This window comes from Polyodon spathula, chromosome 11 (assembly GCF_017654505.1).
Source record: "Polyodon spathula isolate WHYD16114869_AA chromosome 11, ASM1765450v1, whole genome shotgun sequence".
NCBI lineage: Eukaryota > Metazoa > Chordata > Actinopteri > Acipenseriformes > Polyodontidae > Polyodon > Polyodon spathula.
Window position 1 is genome coordinate 21,560,788 of NC_054544.1, and position 21,341 is coordinate 21,582,128.

General features: G+C 39.3%; 1 protein-coding gene across 8 annotated transcripts in view; it reads left to right on the forward strand.

The window, feature by feature from the left end:
- LOC121322676 (histone deacetylase 4-like) overlaps positions 1-21,341 on the forward strand; it is a 243,626-nt gene that overhangs the window by 189,827 nt on the left and 32,458 nt on the right. For 6 of the 8 annotated variants that reach the window (XM_041262877.1, XM_041262871.1, XM_041262870.1 and 3 more), the window contains 7 exons: positions 481-691; positions 1,807-2,048; positions 9,198-9,455; positions 14,837-15,023; positions 15,712-15,845; positions 17,607-17,712; positions 18,542-18,588. In XM_041262877.1, the coding sequence (XP_041118811.1) occupies positions 481-691; positions 1,807-2,048; positions 9,198-9,455; positions 14,837-15,023; positions 15,712-15,845; positions 17,607-17,712; positions 18,542-18,588 (1,185 nt within the window). The remainder of the gene's footprint in view (positions 1-480; positions 692-1,806; positions 2,049-9,197; positions 9,456-14,836; positions 15,024-15,711; positions 15,846-17,606; positions 17,713-18,541; positions 18,589-21,341) is intronic. The other 2 variants (XM_041262872.1, XM_041262874.1) reach the window with 1 other exon arrangement.

The following is a 21,341-nucleotide window of genomic DNA, read 5'->3' on the forward strand; positions in this document are numbered from 1 at the left end:
ATTAAAATAGCAAAAGAGTTTATTATAAATTTCAAACAGACAAACAAAAATATGAAATAAATAAAATAAAAAAATAAGGACAGTTAATACCAACAGACTGAAACCAGCTGTGTTATACTTATTTTATATCACAACATGAATATTTCTACAGGTAGGGTGTCATTAAAAATAAAATACATTTATTGAAGTAAATACCTTAAGTAACATTTTTAGGTGAGTATTATTGTATCCTCAAACTAAAGCATGGCGAAACCAATGTACAGAAAACCTGCTGGACACTCATTACCGCCTCTTCAGAAGAAAACAAAATCTATTTTAGAGCACTGTGGTAGTGGCCTGTTCAATATTTCACCTTCAGTTTTGCTGGCATTGTTGATAGACCAATTGATCTGTCAACAAAGTAACATTCAAAACAGGGATAAAAAAATAATTGCATTGATAAGGCCTCTAAGTTGCTGCTTCCTCCTCGTCTCACTGCAGACTGCCTCAGGACAGCAGGAAGGTGACCGCCTGGCCATGCCTGCGCTCCAGCAGGGGCTCTCCAGAACCACTCCCTTTATCCCCGGTGCCCACCTGTCCTCCTACCTGGGCGCCGCTGCACTCGAGAGGGACGGGGGGAATGCACATAACCCTCTCCTACAGCACATAGTCCTGCTGGAGCAGTCCACTGCACAAAACCCGCTGTTGACAGGTAAGGCACAGGCCTTAGCCTTTTTAACTGCTTTATACGTTTTTTTGTTTATTAGGTTGTTATAAAACTACTAAAAGAAACTTTGTAAATTAAATAAAGGTTTTTGACTATAAATCTTTCTCAGTGTCTCGTTGAAATGAGTTTTGGTTCACATTCTCATATCCCTCGGTAGTGTGGTATCCACTCCCCTAAGGGTTAACAAGCTAATTGTTGTCTGTTATAAACATTACCCTTATGTAGGTGGAAATGGGCTAATTGTTGCTACGTACATGTAGGCAAAAGCGAGAGAAAGGATATACAAGCTAAACACTACCTTTCTCTTCGAGTTTTCATGTATTCCTCTCTTGCCTCCTTTAACAACTGTATCTAGCGACAGTAGCCCATTCACACCTACAGTATGCAAGCAAGCGCCCTTATCTCTTAATAGGACCATTAAGAGATTTTTACACTTGAAGAATGTGACCCAAACCTGAGTTCAAAGACTTGTAGTCAAAATGTTACTTACATCTACAGTTTACCAGTTACCGCTATTGAGGTGTTAAAAAAATAAAATAAAAAAGATCACTTAGGAACTAAATTTACAAAATACATATTTAGCACAACCCTGCTTATTCCAGGTGCAAGGCAAAAGAATATTAATTATGAAATAAGTTATTTAAAATTATTTACTAAAAAAAAATTATATATAAGAAAATCAGTCCACATTTTCGGTGTTATTAACCACCTTTACTGAAATAAAAAGACCCCTTGTCCTCTCTAGAGATCCTCCCAGTTATTATCAAATTAGGAAATTCAAAATAAATAAATAAACATTGCAACATATCCTTAAATAATTAGTCAATAAAAAATTGCTAGCAAATAGTTAACCATACTGCCAAGAAAATAAATATATGTGCCCCTTGTGTTCACATACTAACATAAACAATGTGTGAAGAAGTAATTGCACAGGTGAAACATTTTATTTTATTTTAAATTGCATTTAATTTTGTGTGTCAGCGATACTGAACAGCTGTCCTCCTCCACCTCCTCCCTTTTCCCTCTTTTTCTCTTTTGTTACCTCTTATTCTGCTGCTGTTTTTTTCTGCATTTTCTTTTTCCTTTCACATTATCTCCAGACTGGTATGTTTCAGGCCTCGGGGCCTTGCCCCTCCACTCACAGTCCCTGGTGGGTGGCGGTGAACGGGTCTCCCCCACCATACACAAGCTGAGGCAGCACCGCCCGCTAGGCCGCACGCAGTCCGCCCCCTTGCCCCAGAATGCACAGGCCCTACAGCAGCTTGTCATCCAACATCAGCACCAGCAGTTCCTGGAGAAACACAAGCAGCAGTTCCAGCAGCAGCAGCTGCACCTCAACAAGGTAGGTAACGCCCGTCAGCACGGCAACAAGTGTGTGGGGAGAAGAGAGTTTTTTGTCATTATTCTGTTTTGAAGTAGGCTACATGTTTTTCAACACCTATATGCCAAAAGAACTTGTCAGATAGTTATGTATGAGTTTCTAATTCAGCTTAGCCTTTGCATATTTTAGCCATGATGACGCAGTTCCATACAATACAATGTGAGTTTATTTAAAGGTGCTTTAGAAATAAGCTGGCAATATAATTAAGTCTTTAAGTCTTTTAAAACATGAATGGTATCTGACAAATGACTCAGCAATGAATGCCATAGTCTAGATGCATAACATCGTAATGTTCTTATGTAAAACTCTCTAAGGCAACAGTGGGTATTTTTGGAGTAGTTATGAGTATTTTGTTAATTTTACTTTCAATTTTGTTCAGTTTTTACATAAAATGTTGTTTTGAAGGTTTTTAGTTACACGTGAAAGAAAGAAAATAAAACTCTAGCAGCCACTCTTTTCTTACTGAAACCCAGTCAAGTTTGAGGTAGTTGCCAAATAATTGTATTTATTTATTTTATATTATTGTTGTTGTTTGTTAAGGGATGTTATCGCTTCTGCAATATTAGGATTTCTAGTCAGAAAGTCACAGAAATTCAGAGAAGCCGTACAGTATATAAACTGTATTAGACTTTAAACAAACTATTTTCAGGAGTTTGAATGCACAGTTCCATTGCCCTACCCGAATAATCCTGAAAAGCCATGTTCTTGTAGTGCTTTTTTTAGGGTCACTGGGGCAGCTGAAGGCTCCCCTTCAGAAGTTGCCTCCCCTACTGGAAATGGTCCTCACTGCAGAAGTAAAAAAAAGAGGTTCTACGAAGTTCATTTCCCATGTGAAGAGCACTAGACTTGGTCTCTTGGTTCCTGACCATGGGTCATAGTACTGTGTGCTGTGTGGTTGGTAGAGACCAAATTCACTGTCAGTGTAGTTAATAAAGACTTTGCTAATTCAACTTTCCTTTACTAACATTCCAAACCAATGCTCAGCATTTTCACAAAATTGGTTTTTGTAGTGTAGAGCCCTCGCTATAGGGAAACCTCTAGATCTAAACCCTCAATAGTCCCCTCCCCTAAAGGGAACCTGGGCTACAGTACCCACAGATGCAGAGAACATATTAACAGTGTTTTCTTTTTTAACAGTGTTTTCTGGGTAGAATACCTTCTGTATTTAGTTTTGTTCAGACAGTTTGCTTAACGACCAAACTCCATTTTGACCTATGTTTATATCAATCATGTCACTGCTCCCTGGGTTTTAATGTCAAATATAATAGTCGGGAACAAATGTCAGCTTACAACACTCAAATGTCTGAATGGAATCACCTACAGCCAAAACCTTTTATTGTCATTGATTCGATGAAGCTGGAAGTCAATTAAGTGTTTTTCATTCTTGGATTGATTCAATTATCAGATTGCACACTGTGTTAATTTCTTGAAGAAGTAACATACAGTATATGAAATGATGAAGCTACTGTTTCGGTACATGCTGTAGTGAAATGTTGAATGTTTTATATTGGTGAGTCAATAAAGTTATTTTGTTACTTTGTTGGCAGTTTTGTTAAAGTAAATTTCATTATGAGTATTGTTTACCAAGCGTTATAAAAAACGTGGTAAATATCTTGTGGGTTTAAAGCATTTTAATGAAATGCACAAGGATAATGACAGCGGGACATTCGTTTAATAAAGTAGTGGCTTTGTGTTAGGTGGATTGCGAAGGGTTCTAGTGTATAATGCCATTTTGTATTACAAAATTGGTTCAGTGAGTAGAGAGGCAACAATAAACCATTATTGATCGCCATGGCTTTTGTGAGCCTCAACTAAACATGCGTTGATTGCATATTCACCCTGCTGCACTATCCAGTAACATGTGATTTCCTTGCGTAGTGCTAGACTAAAACCCTTCCCCTTGTCTCTATATGATAAGAAATGCCAGAATTGAATGAATTTGGAAATACTAAAAGCAACTGTCAGGATGTAAGTGGTGTGGGAGGAAATGAGTGTCCAGTCTGGAGGTATATTTACAATAAAAAGGTCAGTTTTTATTATCCACTCCATATACCAGCAGAGGTATGGGGGTTAAAACAGCGGGTTTCCAGCTCCAAACAAAAATATTGAACAAATAATAGTCAAAATGCAATAATTTTACAAGTGCGCAGAAAAGTGCTGCGGGTGAAATAAGTTGTTGCTGTGGTGCTGTGCTGTACAGAGGTAGTGGTGCTCTGGGGTTTGTGTGCTGTGGTGCTGTGCTGTACAGAGGTAGTGGTGCTCTGGGGTTTGTGTGCTATGGTGCTGTGCTGTGCAGAGGTAGTGGTGCTCTGGGGTTTGTGTGCTGTGGTGCTGTGTTGTACAGAGGTAGTGGTGCTCTGGGGTTTGTGTGCTATGGTGCTGTGCTGTGCAGAGGTAGTGGTGCTCTGAGGTTTGTGTGCTATGGTGCTGTGCTGTGTAGAGGTAGTGGTGCTCTGGGGTTTGTGTGCTGTGATACTGTGCTGTACAGAGGTAGTGGTGCTCTGGGGTTTGTGTGCTGTGGTGCTGTGCTGTGCAGAGGTAGTGGTGCTCTGGGGTTTGTGTGCTGTGGTGCTGTGCTGTGCAGAGGTAGTGGTGCTCTGGGGTTTGTGTGCTGTGGTGCTGTGCTGTGCAGAGGTAGTGGTGCTCTGGGGTTTGTGTGCTGTGGTGCTGTGCTGTGCAGAGGTAGTGGTGCTCTGGGGTTTGTGTGCTGTGGTGCTGTGCTGTACAGAGGTAGTGGTGCTCTGGGGTTTGTGTGCTTGGTGTTGTGCTGTGCAGAGGTAGTGGTGCTCTGGGGTTTGTGTGCTGTGATACTGTGCTGTATAGAGGTAGTGGTGCTCTGGGGTTTGTGTGCTATGGTGTTGTGCTGTGCAGAGGTAGTGGTGCTCTGGGGTTTGTGTGCTATGGTGCTGTGCTGTGTAGAGGATAGTGGTGCTCTGGGGTTTGTGTGCTGTGGTGCTGTGCTGTACAGAGGTAGTGGTGCTCTGGGGTTTGTGTGCTGTGCTGTGCAGAGGTAGTAGTGCTCTGGGGTTTGTGTGCTATGGTGCTGTGCTGTGTAGAGGATAGTGGTGCTCTGGGGTTTGTGTGCTGTGGTGCTGTGCTGTACAGAGGTAGTGGTGCTCTGGGGTTTGTGTGCTCTGGCGCTCTGCTGTACAGAAGTAGTGGTGCTCTGGGGTTTGTGTGCTGTGGCACTGTGCTGTACAGAGGTAGTGGTGCTCTGGGGTTAGTGTTTTAACGTAAGGGACCATACTCGCGTCCCCTTTGTACTGCTAAACTCACACAGCTGATCACAATAGAGTTGCTCAGCAGTCTTTTTCCCAAGATGGCTGACATCTGGTTCCATTCTACCATCAAGTCTGCCCATCCCTGTGAAGGTGTACCACCGATTAGCTCCCTTCTTGGTCTGGAGGTAGATTTGCAGCTCAGATTCCTTCTCTCCCGTTCACAGCAACTTAATAAATTGAGTGACAAACATTTTGACTTTTTACTGGCACAAATAACACATTTTAGTTAGGGAGAATTTAATGAATAAAATGGAATGTATAATGTAAAATGTATAATAGTATGCACTTCCATGCAGGTATTTTTAGGGTTTTGTGAAGACTCATTTGTATTGCTGTTTAATAATAAAGTGTTCACAGTGATTATTGGTGATTATTACCTTACTGATATTCAATTAGGAAATTGTTTTCTAATTGGACCGTTGTCAGTTTACCAGTGCGTTTTACACTGCATACTCTACAGCTGTGTTCAGTCACATTCACTGTACTAACAAGTTCACCCCAATTACCAGCCTGCCCGAGGTCAATAACTTTAGAAATTCAGTTTGAGGGCAAGAATTGAATTAGCTAATTCCCGTATTAAAGCAAAAGGTTGAACCACCATTTAAATACAATGTAATGTAGCTGAACTGGCATGGATTTTACATTTTCTCTTATAAAGTTATGTTGAAAATGTCCCTTATTCAAGTATAATGCACAGGGACATGCAATATGAAAGTAAATGCAATTTAAGAGTCAAGTAAAAATATTACAGTAAAACCTGTCAAATCCAGACCCTGTAAAAGCTGGCATTTATTGAAATGAATGGTGTAATACCCTCTACAATCCGGACCCTGTCTATTCTGGAATCCGGAATGATTTGTAAGTCTTGTCTGCTTAAAATCAACGTTAATCTTGTCCAGCAGCAAGTCATGTGATTTTTCTTATCTAAGTTTATAATGAAGTATGTTGTGTAAGTGCATACATGCCCCTTGGGTATTGTACAGTAGTATCCTTGTTTACTTAAAGGAAAATGAACATGCAATCCTTTAATTATTTCGACTGTATGTACTGTCATAGAGATTATTCTAAAATATTTAAGTGTTTACAGCTGTTTATACCTTTATTTTTGGGGGGTACAGTAAACTGTCACACTGTATAATTCAGCACAGTTTTGTAATAAAAAAAAAAAAAAAAAAAAAACATGATTTATAGAATAATTTTTGATCTTAGTTAATTAAGTAAGTCATTCTTTATCATTATAGGACAGTGGAATTACCAAGCAACAGGTTTCTTTCAGTGCCTTGAGATCAGTTCATTCGAACAGGGGAGAGAAGAGGTGTGGGGGTGGAACTCTTTTATTTCCAGCAGCTCCAGAGGTGCGAGGTGTAGGAGTGTTGGTAGCTCATCTTCACTTAAAGGTTCATTTTTTTTAAATGTCCTGAGGATTTGTGTCGACGCATATTGCAAGCCGAACTATAGCCTTGCTAACAAACTGTGTTCCTTAACTCTTTCCTGCCAGCAGGGGGGAAATGCAAAATTACAAATAGCTTTTCCGATCAGCTGTGAGAATGCCTGCTTAAACCTGTTACTGTTGGCTTGTTACTCTATGGTTTGTTTCCTTTGGGGGAAAAAGTGGCTCTGAGTTTCATAAGTCTGTGATTTTTTTTTTTTGTTATAGTTCCAACTTACTTTCTTTCTGTGTGTGTGTTCTTGTCGCCCCCCCCCCCCCCAACACATAATGTATGAAAAGAGCTTACAAATGAATCACTGGGACAAAAAAAAAACCTGCATGACACTCAAAGTGCTATGGGAGTGTTTCTGTCTAAATGAGAAAAACAGAAAGCTTGTTTGTAGAAGGAGGCAGGGATGAGGCAATTCCAGAGAGCTCTGACGTCAATGATGTTCCTCTGGAAGCAGTGCCAGAGCTGGACTTGATTCAAACACACACACATTGGATGTGTTCTGAAGCTGCTGTTGCCATGGAGACTTGCATCTACACTGTGATTTTAGTATGTGCTTAGAGTTAGGCACTTTGGAATATGGGGCATTCTAAGCCCCTCTGCAACTTGAATTCTTGTTTTGGTTCATAATTTCACTTAGGTACATTTTGTTATATTGTGGGTTGAAAAGGTTTAGTTTTTTTCTCCTGCCGTAATTAACACACAGTATTAGGAAGTTACATTTTAGGGCTGTTCTCACACTGGATACTGTGTATAACTGAGTTTGTGAGACAGTAACGATTTGTATATAAATAAGTACAACATATTTAAGCTTGAATAATTGAATTTGTAGCTCTTGTTTTGGTGTACCAAAAAGTAAATGCTGTACACACTGGAGCTGAAAATCAGTTTAAAGTGCAGTATAAAAGTCACACAATGTTGTTAAAGACATTTTCCAACCACCATAGCAGGGATTCGACCAAATTAGTGAATAATCAAATGATAACGTATGATAATGTGTATGTGCATGCCTGTCCGTGTGTGTGCACATACAGTTTGTACATAAATGGGCTTTACATGCTGTATTTTCTTTCTTTTAAACAGTAAAAGAAAGGGCATCTCAGTGGCGCTTTCATTCCCAAGCACCAGGTTTCGTTCAGTGCCTTGAGATCAGTTCAGTCGGACAGGGGAGAGGAGGTGTGGGGGTGGAACTCTTATTTTCAGCCGCTCCAGAGGTGTTGGTAAATGTCCTGAGTATTTGTGTCGACGGATTTTGCAAGCCGAACTATAGCCTCGCTAACAAACTGTGTTCCTTAACTCTTTCCAGCCAGCAGGGGGTAACACAGAATTACAAAAGCTTTTCCGATCAACTGTAAGAATGCCTGCTTAAACCTGTTACTGCTGGCTTGTAGTATTTTATCATAATAAGTTAGGTAATGCTGCAGGCTAATCCCCTTGAGATCCAAACGGTAACAAATATGTTTGACAAAAAGAGAACATTTTAATTGGCAAAGCAACCACATTTTTCTTATTGATTGATGTGTGTTCATTGTGCAGTTTCTGTTTTGTTATAAGTAAAACTGCGTTTGGCAGTTATTTATAACTGATGATCATGTAGCAATACCCAATACGTTCAAGTTGAGGTACTACCTTGAGATTGAAAGGGCCTTATCCGTTGGGTGGGGGTTCCCAAAGGCTCATCTGGTAAAGGCACGGCCTCTTGGTGTGCAGGATTACTTGTACATTCAGGGCGGTGCGGTGCAGGTTTGCATCCTGGCTTTGCAAAGTCATCGCGCTGGAATCCAGAGGAAGCATTGCATTGGCTCTGGGTTAGAGGCAAAACCGTCAGGAACTGCTTCTCCTCATCGTGTTACAGCGGGGGGATGGGGGGGATCCTATCCAACAGTGTCTGCTTGCGTGCAGATAATAAAAAAAAAACAAAAAAAAAACCTTCCTCTAAGTCGTTAATTCCTAGCAACCATGTGAGATTGTAAGCAAAGTCAATGTTCCAGCTGCAGCTGAAATACAGCTGAGACTTGATCAATGATCAGTGACAGACTCTAATTCCACAAAAAATGCCAAATTATTGGGTCCATCTAAAACTAACCTCTAATGGACTCAACAGTGAACACAGTGAAATCTTGATAAAGCATATATAAATATGGTAAAGCATAATCATATTGATTAAAGATTAAATGTATATGATATGGCAAGTATAATATCTCCACTATTCGCCGTCACTGGGATTGCAAATTATGTTTTCCTGTGATAAAAAGGAACGGTACACTTTAAAAAAAAAAAACACAACACAGTCCAAATTTACCATAATAAGATAGGAAAAAAGAAGAGAAATTATCTTGAATAAACATAAGCCTTCTGAAATGAATAACTGTGCCCCCCTACACCTCTAGATGATCCCGAAGCCGAGTGAGCCGAGCCGGCAGCATGAGAGCCACCCCGAGGAGACTGAGGAAGAGCTCCGAGAACACCAGGCCCTGGCGGACGAGCCCTTCCGAGACAGAGCCCCCAAGGAGGGGCAGCCCCGCCTCATCCAGGTCAAGCAGGAGCCTCTGGAGAGCGAAGAGGACGAGGCCCAGCAGCAACAGCAACAAAATGAGGAGCTGGAGCACAGGCAGAGGCAGGCTGAGCAGGAGGGGCTGTTCAGTCAGGTAAACACCAGGGGGCAGAATTCACCAAGCCTTTTACTACAGAGTGTCATTAGCGACCTGGTAATATTACATAACTAGAAGTTAACAGCTTGAGTGTTGCTGAGGGACAGTTATAGTTACATGCTTGTGTACCAACTGAACTTTGAGGCCACAGAGGGGGGGTTAACCCTTTCAGTCTTTAATTATTTTTGTCAAGCAGAAGAATAAACTCCTTTATTGATACATGAGAACAGGACAAAACATTTTTTAAATATATTTCTACACTACCTTAGACTGGGACTAAGCAGTCCCAAGAGGTTCCAAGTGATTTTTGACTGCATTTGTTAACATGAGGCACTAAGATAAGGCCAGAGAGGGCTAAACTTGGTACGGGTCAGAAATATCATACTTGTCTTAACTAATGTGTCATTTTCAGTTTAAAAAATAAAACCACCAGGATGTGAAGACAGAGATTTAGAGCACCCATGTGTCAATAAAGCTCCCAAAAATGTCTTACTTCCAAGGTCAGCTGGTACATCAGAAGGTTACCGTTAACCAGCCCTCTGCAACGCTCTGCCCCTAGTGGATATAAGAAATACCTCCAAGAACAATGTTAGAGGCGGGGCAGGGTACAGTGGTGCAGTAGCTGTATTTCAGAACAGACCTCAGGCCACTGGAGTGCTTTACATGTCTGAGTATTAAGAAGTCAGCAGGATATGGTGACTGAAACAGAAGTGATTCTGGAATGCATTAGTTAAGATCACTGTGTTATCATATACCAAGATGTTCTTCAAGAATACCAAAGAGCCATTGAATTAAATTCCTGAGTTGTATATTTCAAGTTATTTAGAATCGTGTTATAAACTGGGTCTTTATTTAAATGTATTTAAAGTCACTGTTTTTTTTAAAGAAATGTACAACTAAGACACATTCAAAATGCACTTTACTCATTACTTATGGCATGTTAAGTCACCCAGGGGCAGTAGAGATCTCATACTGGCAGCTCAGTTTTTAAATGTGAAAATACACTTTGCCTGGGGATGAAGTTCAGGCTACTGCAGCTCCTAAATGCATTTCGCACTGGTTAAGCTATTCTTAAGAATAAAATAAAGCATTTATTTTAGATTACTGTTTACAGTCAAATTGGATGCCAAAATAATTGTTTAAATCATTTAGTGTATCTAGAACATTATTTTTCGCATTGCAAAGCAATTAATTTAATATACTAAATAAATTGATGTAAGTGACTGATTTAAATATTTACTATGGAAGTTGTTCCTCTTAAATGGAACTGCCATAGGGTGTATTTACAGAAATGGACTTGCTATTGCCACGTTCTTCAATATCCCATTTGTATCGAATCCTACAGTATGTAAGCCCATTTTAGTATATTTTTTAAATATTTGTCACATTTCACAATGATACAAACACACCATAGTAAATATTTCCTTTTTGTTTTATTTATTTCCATCTTGTAGAACCTCACCTGAAAAAGGAATGGAAAAATAATCCACTTTGGTTGCAGTCATTTTTATTTTACTTCAGAATGCAAACACATGACATTTAGAACATTTACCCCTTCAAACCTTCATCCCTAGCATACACCAACAGTGCTTTAGAAGTCCTGTCGGAAATGTAAAGCAATTATAACTCTTCGAACAAGGCTGTCTCATTTGGTGCTCAATGAGGTCCCTGGTGGTTTTGTTAGCAGAAGCAATAATCTACCCTCTATCTGGGTCACACGGAATGTTTTTCAAGCGTGTTTTGCCTTGTGTCCATGTTAAATACTCTCCCCAGGAGTATGTTTGCTCTGTTTATTCCCAGCCTGGGAAATGCCTCAATTTTCAAATAAGACCCAGAGAGAACCATTTACAAGGCAAATGGGAAGCACATGCTTTAACAGTGAAGCAGGGTCATTTATCATATCTGCCAACGGGAGTGCACATCCCTGGTGATAGTGATATAATGGCGGTACATACATACACTAGAGTTTTACATGTGTCTACAGAAGTGCTTATCCATTGGTGCGGAAACCAAGCTAACCTCAGGGCTTAGGAGAGTATTTTGTGGAGATTGAACTGAATCTATTTAGCTTAGAGTAAAATTAGGGGAACTTGAGTGACATTTTTAAAATGTTAAAAGGAGTTGACAAAGCTAACCCTAGACAATACTGTAAACTACTCAGAAACCAGAACCAATGACACAGTTAAAAATTTGCTGGAGACAGACTTAGAACAGAGGGTACACTTTCTACAGAGAGAGTGGTGAGGGTGTGGAACGGGTTAACAAGCCAATCACTCTGAATCATTGGGATCAATCAAGCATTGACAAAGCTTTGGGATCAGTCAGCTTCCAGTAACCGGATGAGCGTATGTAGATGGGCCAGAATTGGCTGCCTACTGTTTTAAGTGTTGTACTGATGTTTCACAAGTAACAGCTCGAAGGTATATATTTTTTTCTTTTTTAAGGTATGTGGTAATCATTGTGAAATTATCAGGTATATCTATAATTCCAGAACAATTGAAGCACAAAACAAAAAGTAAATAAATGTAAAACCACTTTCCACCCTGCTGTTAGGTATGAGCCTACTACAGTACTAGTCATTTCAGAGCGAGTCTTTACAGAGAACTGTTACACATGTTTGATTACTTCTCAATCACACAGGGTACTTTAAAAAACTATACAATATGGCAATGTAATATGCCAATACACTGTTGAAAGTTAACACATTTAGACAATAACACTTCTATTGAAAGCATTGGTAAATACTTTATTTAATATTTGTATTCCATCTTTTTAGTGGTGTATCCGGTGTGTAACATTATACAGACAGCTTCGACAAGGGCGCGGCACAGCTGCTAATTAGTGTAGCCAGCTTTGTCTGCTAGAGACTAGCCCTTTAAATTGAAGTGCACCGCCATGCTGAATGAGTGGCAGTGAACAGCAGATAATGCACACTTGGTTACCCCTGATATTATATTCCAAACCCCCGGTCTAGTACAAAAAGGTTATCATTGTAAAGCTGCATCTATTTAATTGTTTATATATGTATTTTCTAGAAACGCAAAATACGAAACTGTAACCAAACCTATTTCCTAGATGTATGGTTCCAATACTCTATTGAACATACTGTCTATGTAGAGCAGCACAATGCAGAGGAAGCAATGCAGCAAATAATATTACACTCGATCCGTCAAAAAGATGAAATGGAAAGAAATGCATAAATTATGTGTAAAATAAAAAAAACACATTCTACATTTAATGGGGTACCAGATTTGGTATGAATTATACGTTTGTTTAGTTTTTTGTCTCAAATTAAAGAAGATTCATCATTAAGCAATACTTGATTTTGAGCAGGTGGCAAAACATTATGTTCCTTCAGGCATTGTGTACAGTGGCTTTCAAAAGTATTCACCCCCCTTGGACTTTTCCGCATTTTATTGTGTTACAATATGGAATCAAAATGGATTTAATTAGGAGTTTTTGCCACTGATCAACACAAAAAAGTCCATAATGTCTAAGTGAAAAATAAAATCTACAAATTGTTCTAAATTAATTACAAATACAAAACAGAAAATAATTGATTGCATAGGTATTCACCCCCTTGAGTCAATATTTGGTAGAGACACCTTTTGGCAGCAATTACAGCAATAAGTCTATTTGGATAAGTCTCTACCAGCTTTGCCCATCTGGACACTGCAATTTTTGTCCATTCTTCTTTGTAAAATTGCTCAAGTACTGTCAAGTTGGATGGAGACCTTTGATGAACAGCAATTTTCAACTCTTTCCACATATTCTCAATTGGATTGAGGTCCGGGCTTTGACTGGGCCACTCCAGGACATTGACCTTTTTGTTTTTGAGCCACTCCAGTGTGGCTTTGGCTGTATGTTTGGGGTCATTGTCCTGCTGGAAAATGAATCTTCTCCCAAGTCCCAGGTCTCTTGCAGACTTCAGCAGATTTTCCTCCAGGATTTCTCTGTACTTTGCTGCATCCATTTTGCCCTCTATCTTCACAAGCTTTCCAGGCCGTAACGCAGAGAAGCATCCCCATAGCATGATGCTGCCACCATCATGCTTCACGGTAGGGATGGTGTTCTCAGGATGATGTATGGTGTTAGGCTTGCGCCAAACATAGCGGTTAGCGTTGAGGCCAGAAAGCTCTATTTTGGTCTTATCAGACCATAGAAACATCTTCCACTTGGTTTCATAGACTTCCACATGCCTTCCGGTAAACTCTAGCTGAGATTTGATGTGAGTTTTTTTTTTTTTTTTCAACAATGGCTTTCTTTTTGCCACTCTCCCATAAAGGCCAGTTTTGTGAAGCACCTGGGCTATTGTTGCCGTATGCACAGTGTTTCTCTGCTCAGCCGTGGAAGACTATAACTCCTTTAGAGTTGCCATAGGCCTCTTGTGCCCTTCTCACCCAGATACTCAGTTTTTGAGGATGGCTTGTTCAAGACAGATTCAGTTGTGCCATATTCTCTCCATTTCTTAATAATGGACTTCGGGGGATATTCAATGCCTTGGAAATGTTCTTATATCCTACCCCTGATTGGTGCTTTTGAAGAACCTTATTCCGGATTTGCTTTGACTGTTCCTTCGTCTTCATGATGCAGTTTTTGTTAGGAAATGTACTAACCAACTGTGGGACCTCCCAGAGAAGGTGTATTTAACCTGAAATCATGTGAAACACCTTAATTGCATAAAGGTGGACTCCATTCAACTAATTATGTGACTTCTAAAGACAATTGGTTGCACCAGAGCTTATTTAGGTGTGTCATAGCAAAGGAGGTCAATACTTATGCAATCAATTATTTTTCTGTTTTATATTTGTAATTAATTTAGAACAATTTGTAGATTTTATTTTTCACTTTGACATTATGGACTTTTTTTGTGTTGATCAGTGGCAAAAACTCCTAATTTAATCCATTTTGATTCCATGTTGTAACACAATAAAATGTGGAAAAGTCCAAGGGGGGTGAATACTTTTGAGAGCCACTGTATGTGTTTTGTACACACATCCATTTAATTTGATATGCTAAGAAATCAATGCAGTACAATAGGATCCCACTTTACCACAAAGAGCCAGTGTATTTTTTATAGTGAATACACTTTTTGTAGGTAGCACATTATCTTTAACAACACATTTGTGTTGAGACTTCTTGTCTTTGGATTATAGCAAGTCTTGTCAAAGGAACTGGAAAGGTTAAAGGAGTTTTACCTAATGACATAAATCTGGGAATCTTACATTTTGTTCACTTCCATTGTAGGTCATGTAGTTTTGTTTAATGGACATGGGCAAACTGTGCCTGAGAAATAACTATTTGTAATTGTAACTTATTTTTTTTTGTTTTAAAAGTAACTTTCCCAACTGTCTTTAAAGATATCCTGTATTCCACAGCAAGCCTTGTTACTGGAACAGCAACGCATCCACCAGCTGAGGAACTACCAGGCGTCTATGGAGGCGGCCGGGATCCCCATCAGCTTTGCAGGGCACCGGCCCCTCTCCAGAGCCCAGTCCTCCCCTGCCTCAGCTACCTTCCCCATCTCTGTGCAGGAGCCGCCCACCAAGCCTCGATTCACCACCGGTCAGTGTCAAATCCCATTAGGTAGTCAAGACCCCGCGTTTTCATGAGTGCAGGTGGAAGCAGGGGTGGGGATGGCTGCTTATTTGCCAAATAGTCAAGGTCAAAATAGTCAACTAGTCGCCACAGTAAATTAAAGATTACTAAAATGGTGTATTTGATAATGTCTGTTGCTCGTCTTGTGCATGTTTGTAACATGTAGCTGTTTATCCAGTATATTTTTTAATGCCTGTAAATTTCTTAAACTTTTACTGTTTGTAAAATTATATTGATATGTAAGTTTATATGTAGGTTTTACTGTGCATACACAATATCACAATACAATACAAACAACTAATACAGTCGACATCAGAGCAAGGTCACAAAATGAACAGCGATCCTAAATACTCACGATGTGTCAAATCTTAAACTCAGCTAAAGCTATTAACTTGAAGTCTGAATTATTGTGTGATTATCTTATTGTACATACTGTAAACAGTAATTAAACAGCGTGGAGACCATATTTGCTACTTTTAAAAGGTAAATTGTGGGAACCAAAACCCCCAAATACACACGTCTAACTGAATGTGTGTTCTTAACACGCATCTTTTTTGTTTTCTTCGTTGTACTTTGCTGTTTCCTTTCAATTTTGTGTGTGTATTACCCTGAGAGTGCCCCTGTAATCTTTGTTGATTGTGTGTGTGTGCTGCAGGTCTGGTGTACGACACACTCATGCTGAAGCACCAGTGCATGTGTGGCAACACCAACACACACCCAGAGCACGCCGGGAGGATCCAGAGCATATGGTCTCGGCTTCAAGAGACTGGCCTTCGAAACCAGTGCGAGGTAAAGATTACAGAGAAATCCAGCAATAGGACACCCATTAGAGGGCATTCCCTACTGGTTTTATTGTCATTACAAACTGGTAAAAAGCTGATTTGTTGCCTTTTAAATATTTACATAGTTTGCTTTCCTCCCATTTAGCTTTATTAAAGCTATATTTCATATTTAGACATTTTATTTGAACGTTCCACGGTCAGCTAATGTGGGAGGGGGTGCCTATCAGTGTTACTTAATTGACACAAGCAGTCAATGCAATTTCAAACATGCATTAAATGGCTTTAATGATTTAGTTGGTATGGCAGGTGTTTTATATCCAGTTTTATAAATAATATCATGCTTGCAATTTAAGCAAGTGCCAATGGTCTTTGCAACTCTTTAACAATTAAGGAATGTATACAGTATATACATAATTAATTGATTCTAACAGCAGAGGGCAGCATTGCACCATGAATTGCCTGTACTGTACTTTAAGTCCTTTTTTTTCTTTTTTTGAATGTTCAAAGACAACATAATATATATAGCCACTAACTACAAAAAAACAACATTTCTGCTCCACCAACTTGAATTTAATGTCATACCAAAATCTCAATTGCTTTGTTTGTTATTCTATAATAGGGCTGATTGAAAGGAACTGGGGTCCAATGAAAGGCGGGCCTTGCTTATCTGTAATCTGGTACACAAGGGCTTTGTAAAACACACTCTTTGTTTTAACTTGCTGTCATCACAGATTTGCCAGTGGCATGCTCGCCTAGTGACAGAGGTTTACTATGCTTGCTGTTAAATTGAGAATTTGAGTAGCTGTATATAAGTCTTACAGGACTGAAATTGAAACCATTTTCTAACCTGCCCCCTGTGACAAATAGACTATGTCCCCCACAAGTAACACCTAGTTTGAGCTGTTATTCTGCTTTAAGATAAAGCAATGAAGCCCTTTTACTGAAAGGTTTAAAATAAGACCCTATAGGAACCTATTATAATATTAGTGTAAAACCCTAAAGAAACTGTAGCAGAATTATTAGCAGACAGTAAAAGCAAATTAAACAAACAGTGGCACTGGTGCAGTACTGCAATTGGGTTCCATACCATACCATAAAATAGTACCATTGTGGTGCCATACTTATGGCTTATCGCATTGGAGCTCCCCATCCATTTCCCTGTGTTTCAGGGCCATTGCTTTATAGTGTCACTGCATTGAGACTGAATTACAGTAGTTGGCAGTAAGGTTTTTGTATAGGTCCCACTATAAGTTTTTAATAAATAAAAAATATATATTTTACTAACTGTTTTATGGTAAATAAAGTACCGACAAATACAATACATGGACATGGACTTTCCCACTTTCAAATTGCCATTGTTTCTTTACTAACGTACTGCAGCACATGCACTTGTTTTCCAGGTTGTCTTGTATTCTTGTCAACTGTGTCCATAGAAGCTTATGGATTAATTGACCTAGAGATATAGAGAACTAATTATGATGGAACTTGAAAAGGACATTTTTAGCAAGTTTCTGAGTGTATAGTCCGATAGTATATGGTGGCTCCGTGACCGTCTTTCTATTTGTCACACCTTTTTACATAGATCTCTAGAGAACAGCTTGTCCAATTCTTGAGCACAAGTTGTTATGATTATCTTAAGTATATGGAGGGGACTCTGTCCATCTCTCTGCAGTATGTCAGACCCACATGTCCACTTCTTCATGTTACTGATGGCTCTGCCGGGGGATGATTGTCACTGACACGCTTGTTCTTTTCTCTGGCTCCTCAGTGTATTCGTGGAAGGAAGGCGACACTGGAGGAGCTGCAGACAGTTCACTCGGAGCCCCACGTCCTGCTCTATGGCACAAACCCGCTCAACAGGCAGAAATTAGACAGTAAGAACCTGCTTTAATGTGCTGGCTGTGGCACTTCCACAGGCTCAAGGGATATAGTATGAGAGCAGACTGTGAAGGGGGCAGTGAAGGCCACTCCTGCCTCAGCTACTGTACCATCGCCAAACATGAAACTGCAAGTTTTAATGGCATTTCATTATTTTTTTAAGGGGCGTGTTTTAAATCAGTATTACTCTGGTTACTGTAATATTTGCAACCTGTAATATACAAATCTGTTACCAGGATAGTCAGACAGGCCCGCTGTAAACCGCATAATAGAGCAGGCCTAAAGCTTGTAAATACAGCTAGCTTATTCTGTGTGTGACTGGGTTTTTCTAAAAAGGATAACAAACCGTTAATGTTACATAATTACTATTCCCCAGTGGGTGTATAAGTAGAACTTGTATGAAATATCTCTCCACCACCTTGTTCAACTGCCCTCCTTCAATTTATTGGTGTCAGTTTACTAAATGATTTCGCATTTTACCATTCTGTGCTTTCCACTTTATTGTAAACGGGCAGGTCATTAAAAAAAGTTGTGAAATTTAAGTGTTTCGACTACAAGCAGGCGCAGCTGTTGTATAAAGGGCATTACGGCACCGCTCCACCAGGTTGAATTCAATAATAAATTGCTATTTTGTCACTAGCCGCTAGTAACATCATTACAGAGATCATAAAAGTAATTGCATTTCCTACTGTTTGTGATTTTAATTCTCTTTTTGTATTACTGCAAGTTGTCAGATGTGAAAAATCATTTATAACTTGCAGGTGAAAGTCCTTCCACCTGAACGCTCTAAAGCCCACGGCATCTTTCCCTTTTTCCTGTCCGCAGGTTCTCTGACTCCCATGTTCGTGAGGCTCCCCTGTGGTGGAGTTGGAGTAAGTCTTTTCTTTAATGTAAAAATAATGTCCTGTTTGTTCTCTCCATTCCAGAGCTATCAGAACTTGTTGCTTTGCTTTCCTCTGAGCGGTAAATTGTGACCAGATGTTTTCTATAAACAGGTTTTGTGTGTGGAGGGGTGGGAGGGAGTAAAGTCCAGGCGACAGTTTGAGAGTTTTGCTGTTGTAAAATTATAAATGACATCCATGTTTCAATACCTATCAATTGTATACGCTAAGGCTTGAAGCCGTAACTCATAACTCTGATGAAATCATTATTGATGGTTACGTTTTGGTATAGAACGACGCTTTGCTGTCTTGGCTGTCCGCGGTATCTCCAATAACCCTATTGACAGTGTTAGTGCCGGTGTTTATTTTTCTTTGTCAGTCTGGATCCAGACACAGTTGTAAAACAGCACCCGCACTGACCCATCATTTATATCATCAAGTTAGATACTGGGGTGTCGTAAATTGATGTAAACACTGATGGATTTTCGTTTCACCACCACTGAAGATATGGTAACTAACACCTCACAGTGAAAAGAAGCTTCTTTTAGCGTATGTGTTTCTGACATATAAAGCAATAGGGAGGGTGAATGGTGAGCTAAAGGTTTGTGTGCACCCCAATATCCTAACTACAGTAAAATCGGCTAATCTAACCCTTCTACAAACAAGTATTCTGTATGATTCAGCACCATTTTCAGGCCCCAATCAAATCGCTGTTGAAATTAATGGTGTCGATTTAACAAGATTTCACTGTAATCCCAACTTTATGGCAAAACTTTTTAAAAAACCGAGCTGGAGTCACTGTTAGGTAGAATCTGGAAGAAAACATCATTAATAGGTTAGTCAGTGACATGATTTTTATTTCTTCTTAAAAGTCAGCAACGTGGTGTGTTATAGTATACTGCTTAAACTCTGCATACCCATAAGTGCTGCAACTCAATGGCTCTTTATCATAGATCATCTTGTGTACCGTACTACAAATGAGATTGCACGGGCAAATGCCAAAGCTCTGATCTCCAAACAGAATGAAAGAGAAGTTGGGGAGAAGCAGGGCCTGGAATCCGTTATGGAAATGGGACAAAATTGTTTTCTTCCTGACTTTGCAAAGAAGAAAGCCTCCACTTTGAAAATGATCCCGTAGAATGAAGATAAACTGCATGTATTCATTCCAAGGCGCGCTTTCTCCCTCGTTGTGTATCGTAAATGCACCGCAGCCTCGTAATGCGTGGCAGTCTTTCTTGGCCAGACTTGAAACGGTTGGAGTTTGTACACTGCCTTCGAGCAAGTCATGCCATTCAAAGCTAAATTGATAAATTGTAAACGAAAATGTTTTCCGAGTTGAGGGGGTGAGCCCGGGGCTTAGGCCAAGTGTGGGTGTCTGTTATCTGAATAGAGAGGTCTATTGTTTAGTGTGTTTTAGTTTAGTTGCTTTCCTTCAATTGTATGCTTTAATTCACCCTGGCCTGAGGAATGGAAATTGTTCGTGTTATTTATGAGAGGTGTGTATCAGGGGGAACATTTAAACCTGCTATGGCAATCTCTATCTAAAAGATCAGAAAAGGCCAACAATCCCGCAACATCGTCAAGTGCTTAACTCATATATGTCTAGTGGATTCAAAAACTGGGAGCTGAGTAATTTTACTATTAAAGCTAAAGCTTGTATCTGTTTAATTTCCTTTCAAATGCTATTTTATTAACAGGCAATTGTTATAATAAAACTTTGGGCAAGGTGTTAAGCATGTACACTGTCTACAGTTAGTGTTGGAATGAGCACAGGGTTTTCATGTTCGGATATTCACTCATAATTTAAATATCCGTAACATTTTTCAGAAAGTAATACAAGCCATTATATTGCTCTGAACACAGGGAGAGACAGCATAGCAGCAGGGGCAGGGGCTGTGGCCGTGGCCGCTGTGTGTGTGACTTTATTTTACAGCAAGACCTTACAATATGTAACACGTTAAAATAGAAAAATATCCTAGGAGTAAAGAATACATTGTGTAGGACTTACTTTACCCCAGTGAATTAACTACAAAACAAAGGATGCCAAATAGCAGTTCAAGTCAAACATTGTTTTGTTTATTACCAAAACAAATAGTACATAAAGCTGACAACGCTTTTTATTTTATTTTCATTCCTTGACATTGCCGTTTCTTTGGTGGTCAGACACATTTTCATAATGTAATAACATGAGGTTTACTTCTGCCTTTTTGTAGCTGAACACGCAAACGAAAACTGAAATTTAACTTTAAACACTTCAAATAAAACAAATGTGTAAATGTTATAAAGTGAAGGGGGGAAAAAAACTCACCATTTTTATTTCTTGTTTATTACATTCCACAAAACAGAAAGACCCAAAAAAAAAATAATATATATATATATATATATATATATATATATATAGACATACACACACACACACATAGTCTATATAAAAATCACTACACAACATTTCCAGCAAGTTGGATACTGTTTAAGTGAAGCATTTCAGAATAACTTGTTTGCCTTTTTTCTGTCCCATGAGATTCTGGCTCGCGCTAAATTTTTGTCCCAGGTGGCATACCATAGAGATCACAATGCATGCACACGTGCATTATCTGGTTTGAGTCTGAAGAGCTACTGTGTTGATTCTATTTTTTTATATAATCTCACACTGAGCTGTTTTTCATTTTCCAAATGTATCTCGCAAATTCTGGCGAGGGAGTAAATAAGTGCAAGGTATTTTTGTCATTTGTAGCGAATACGAA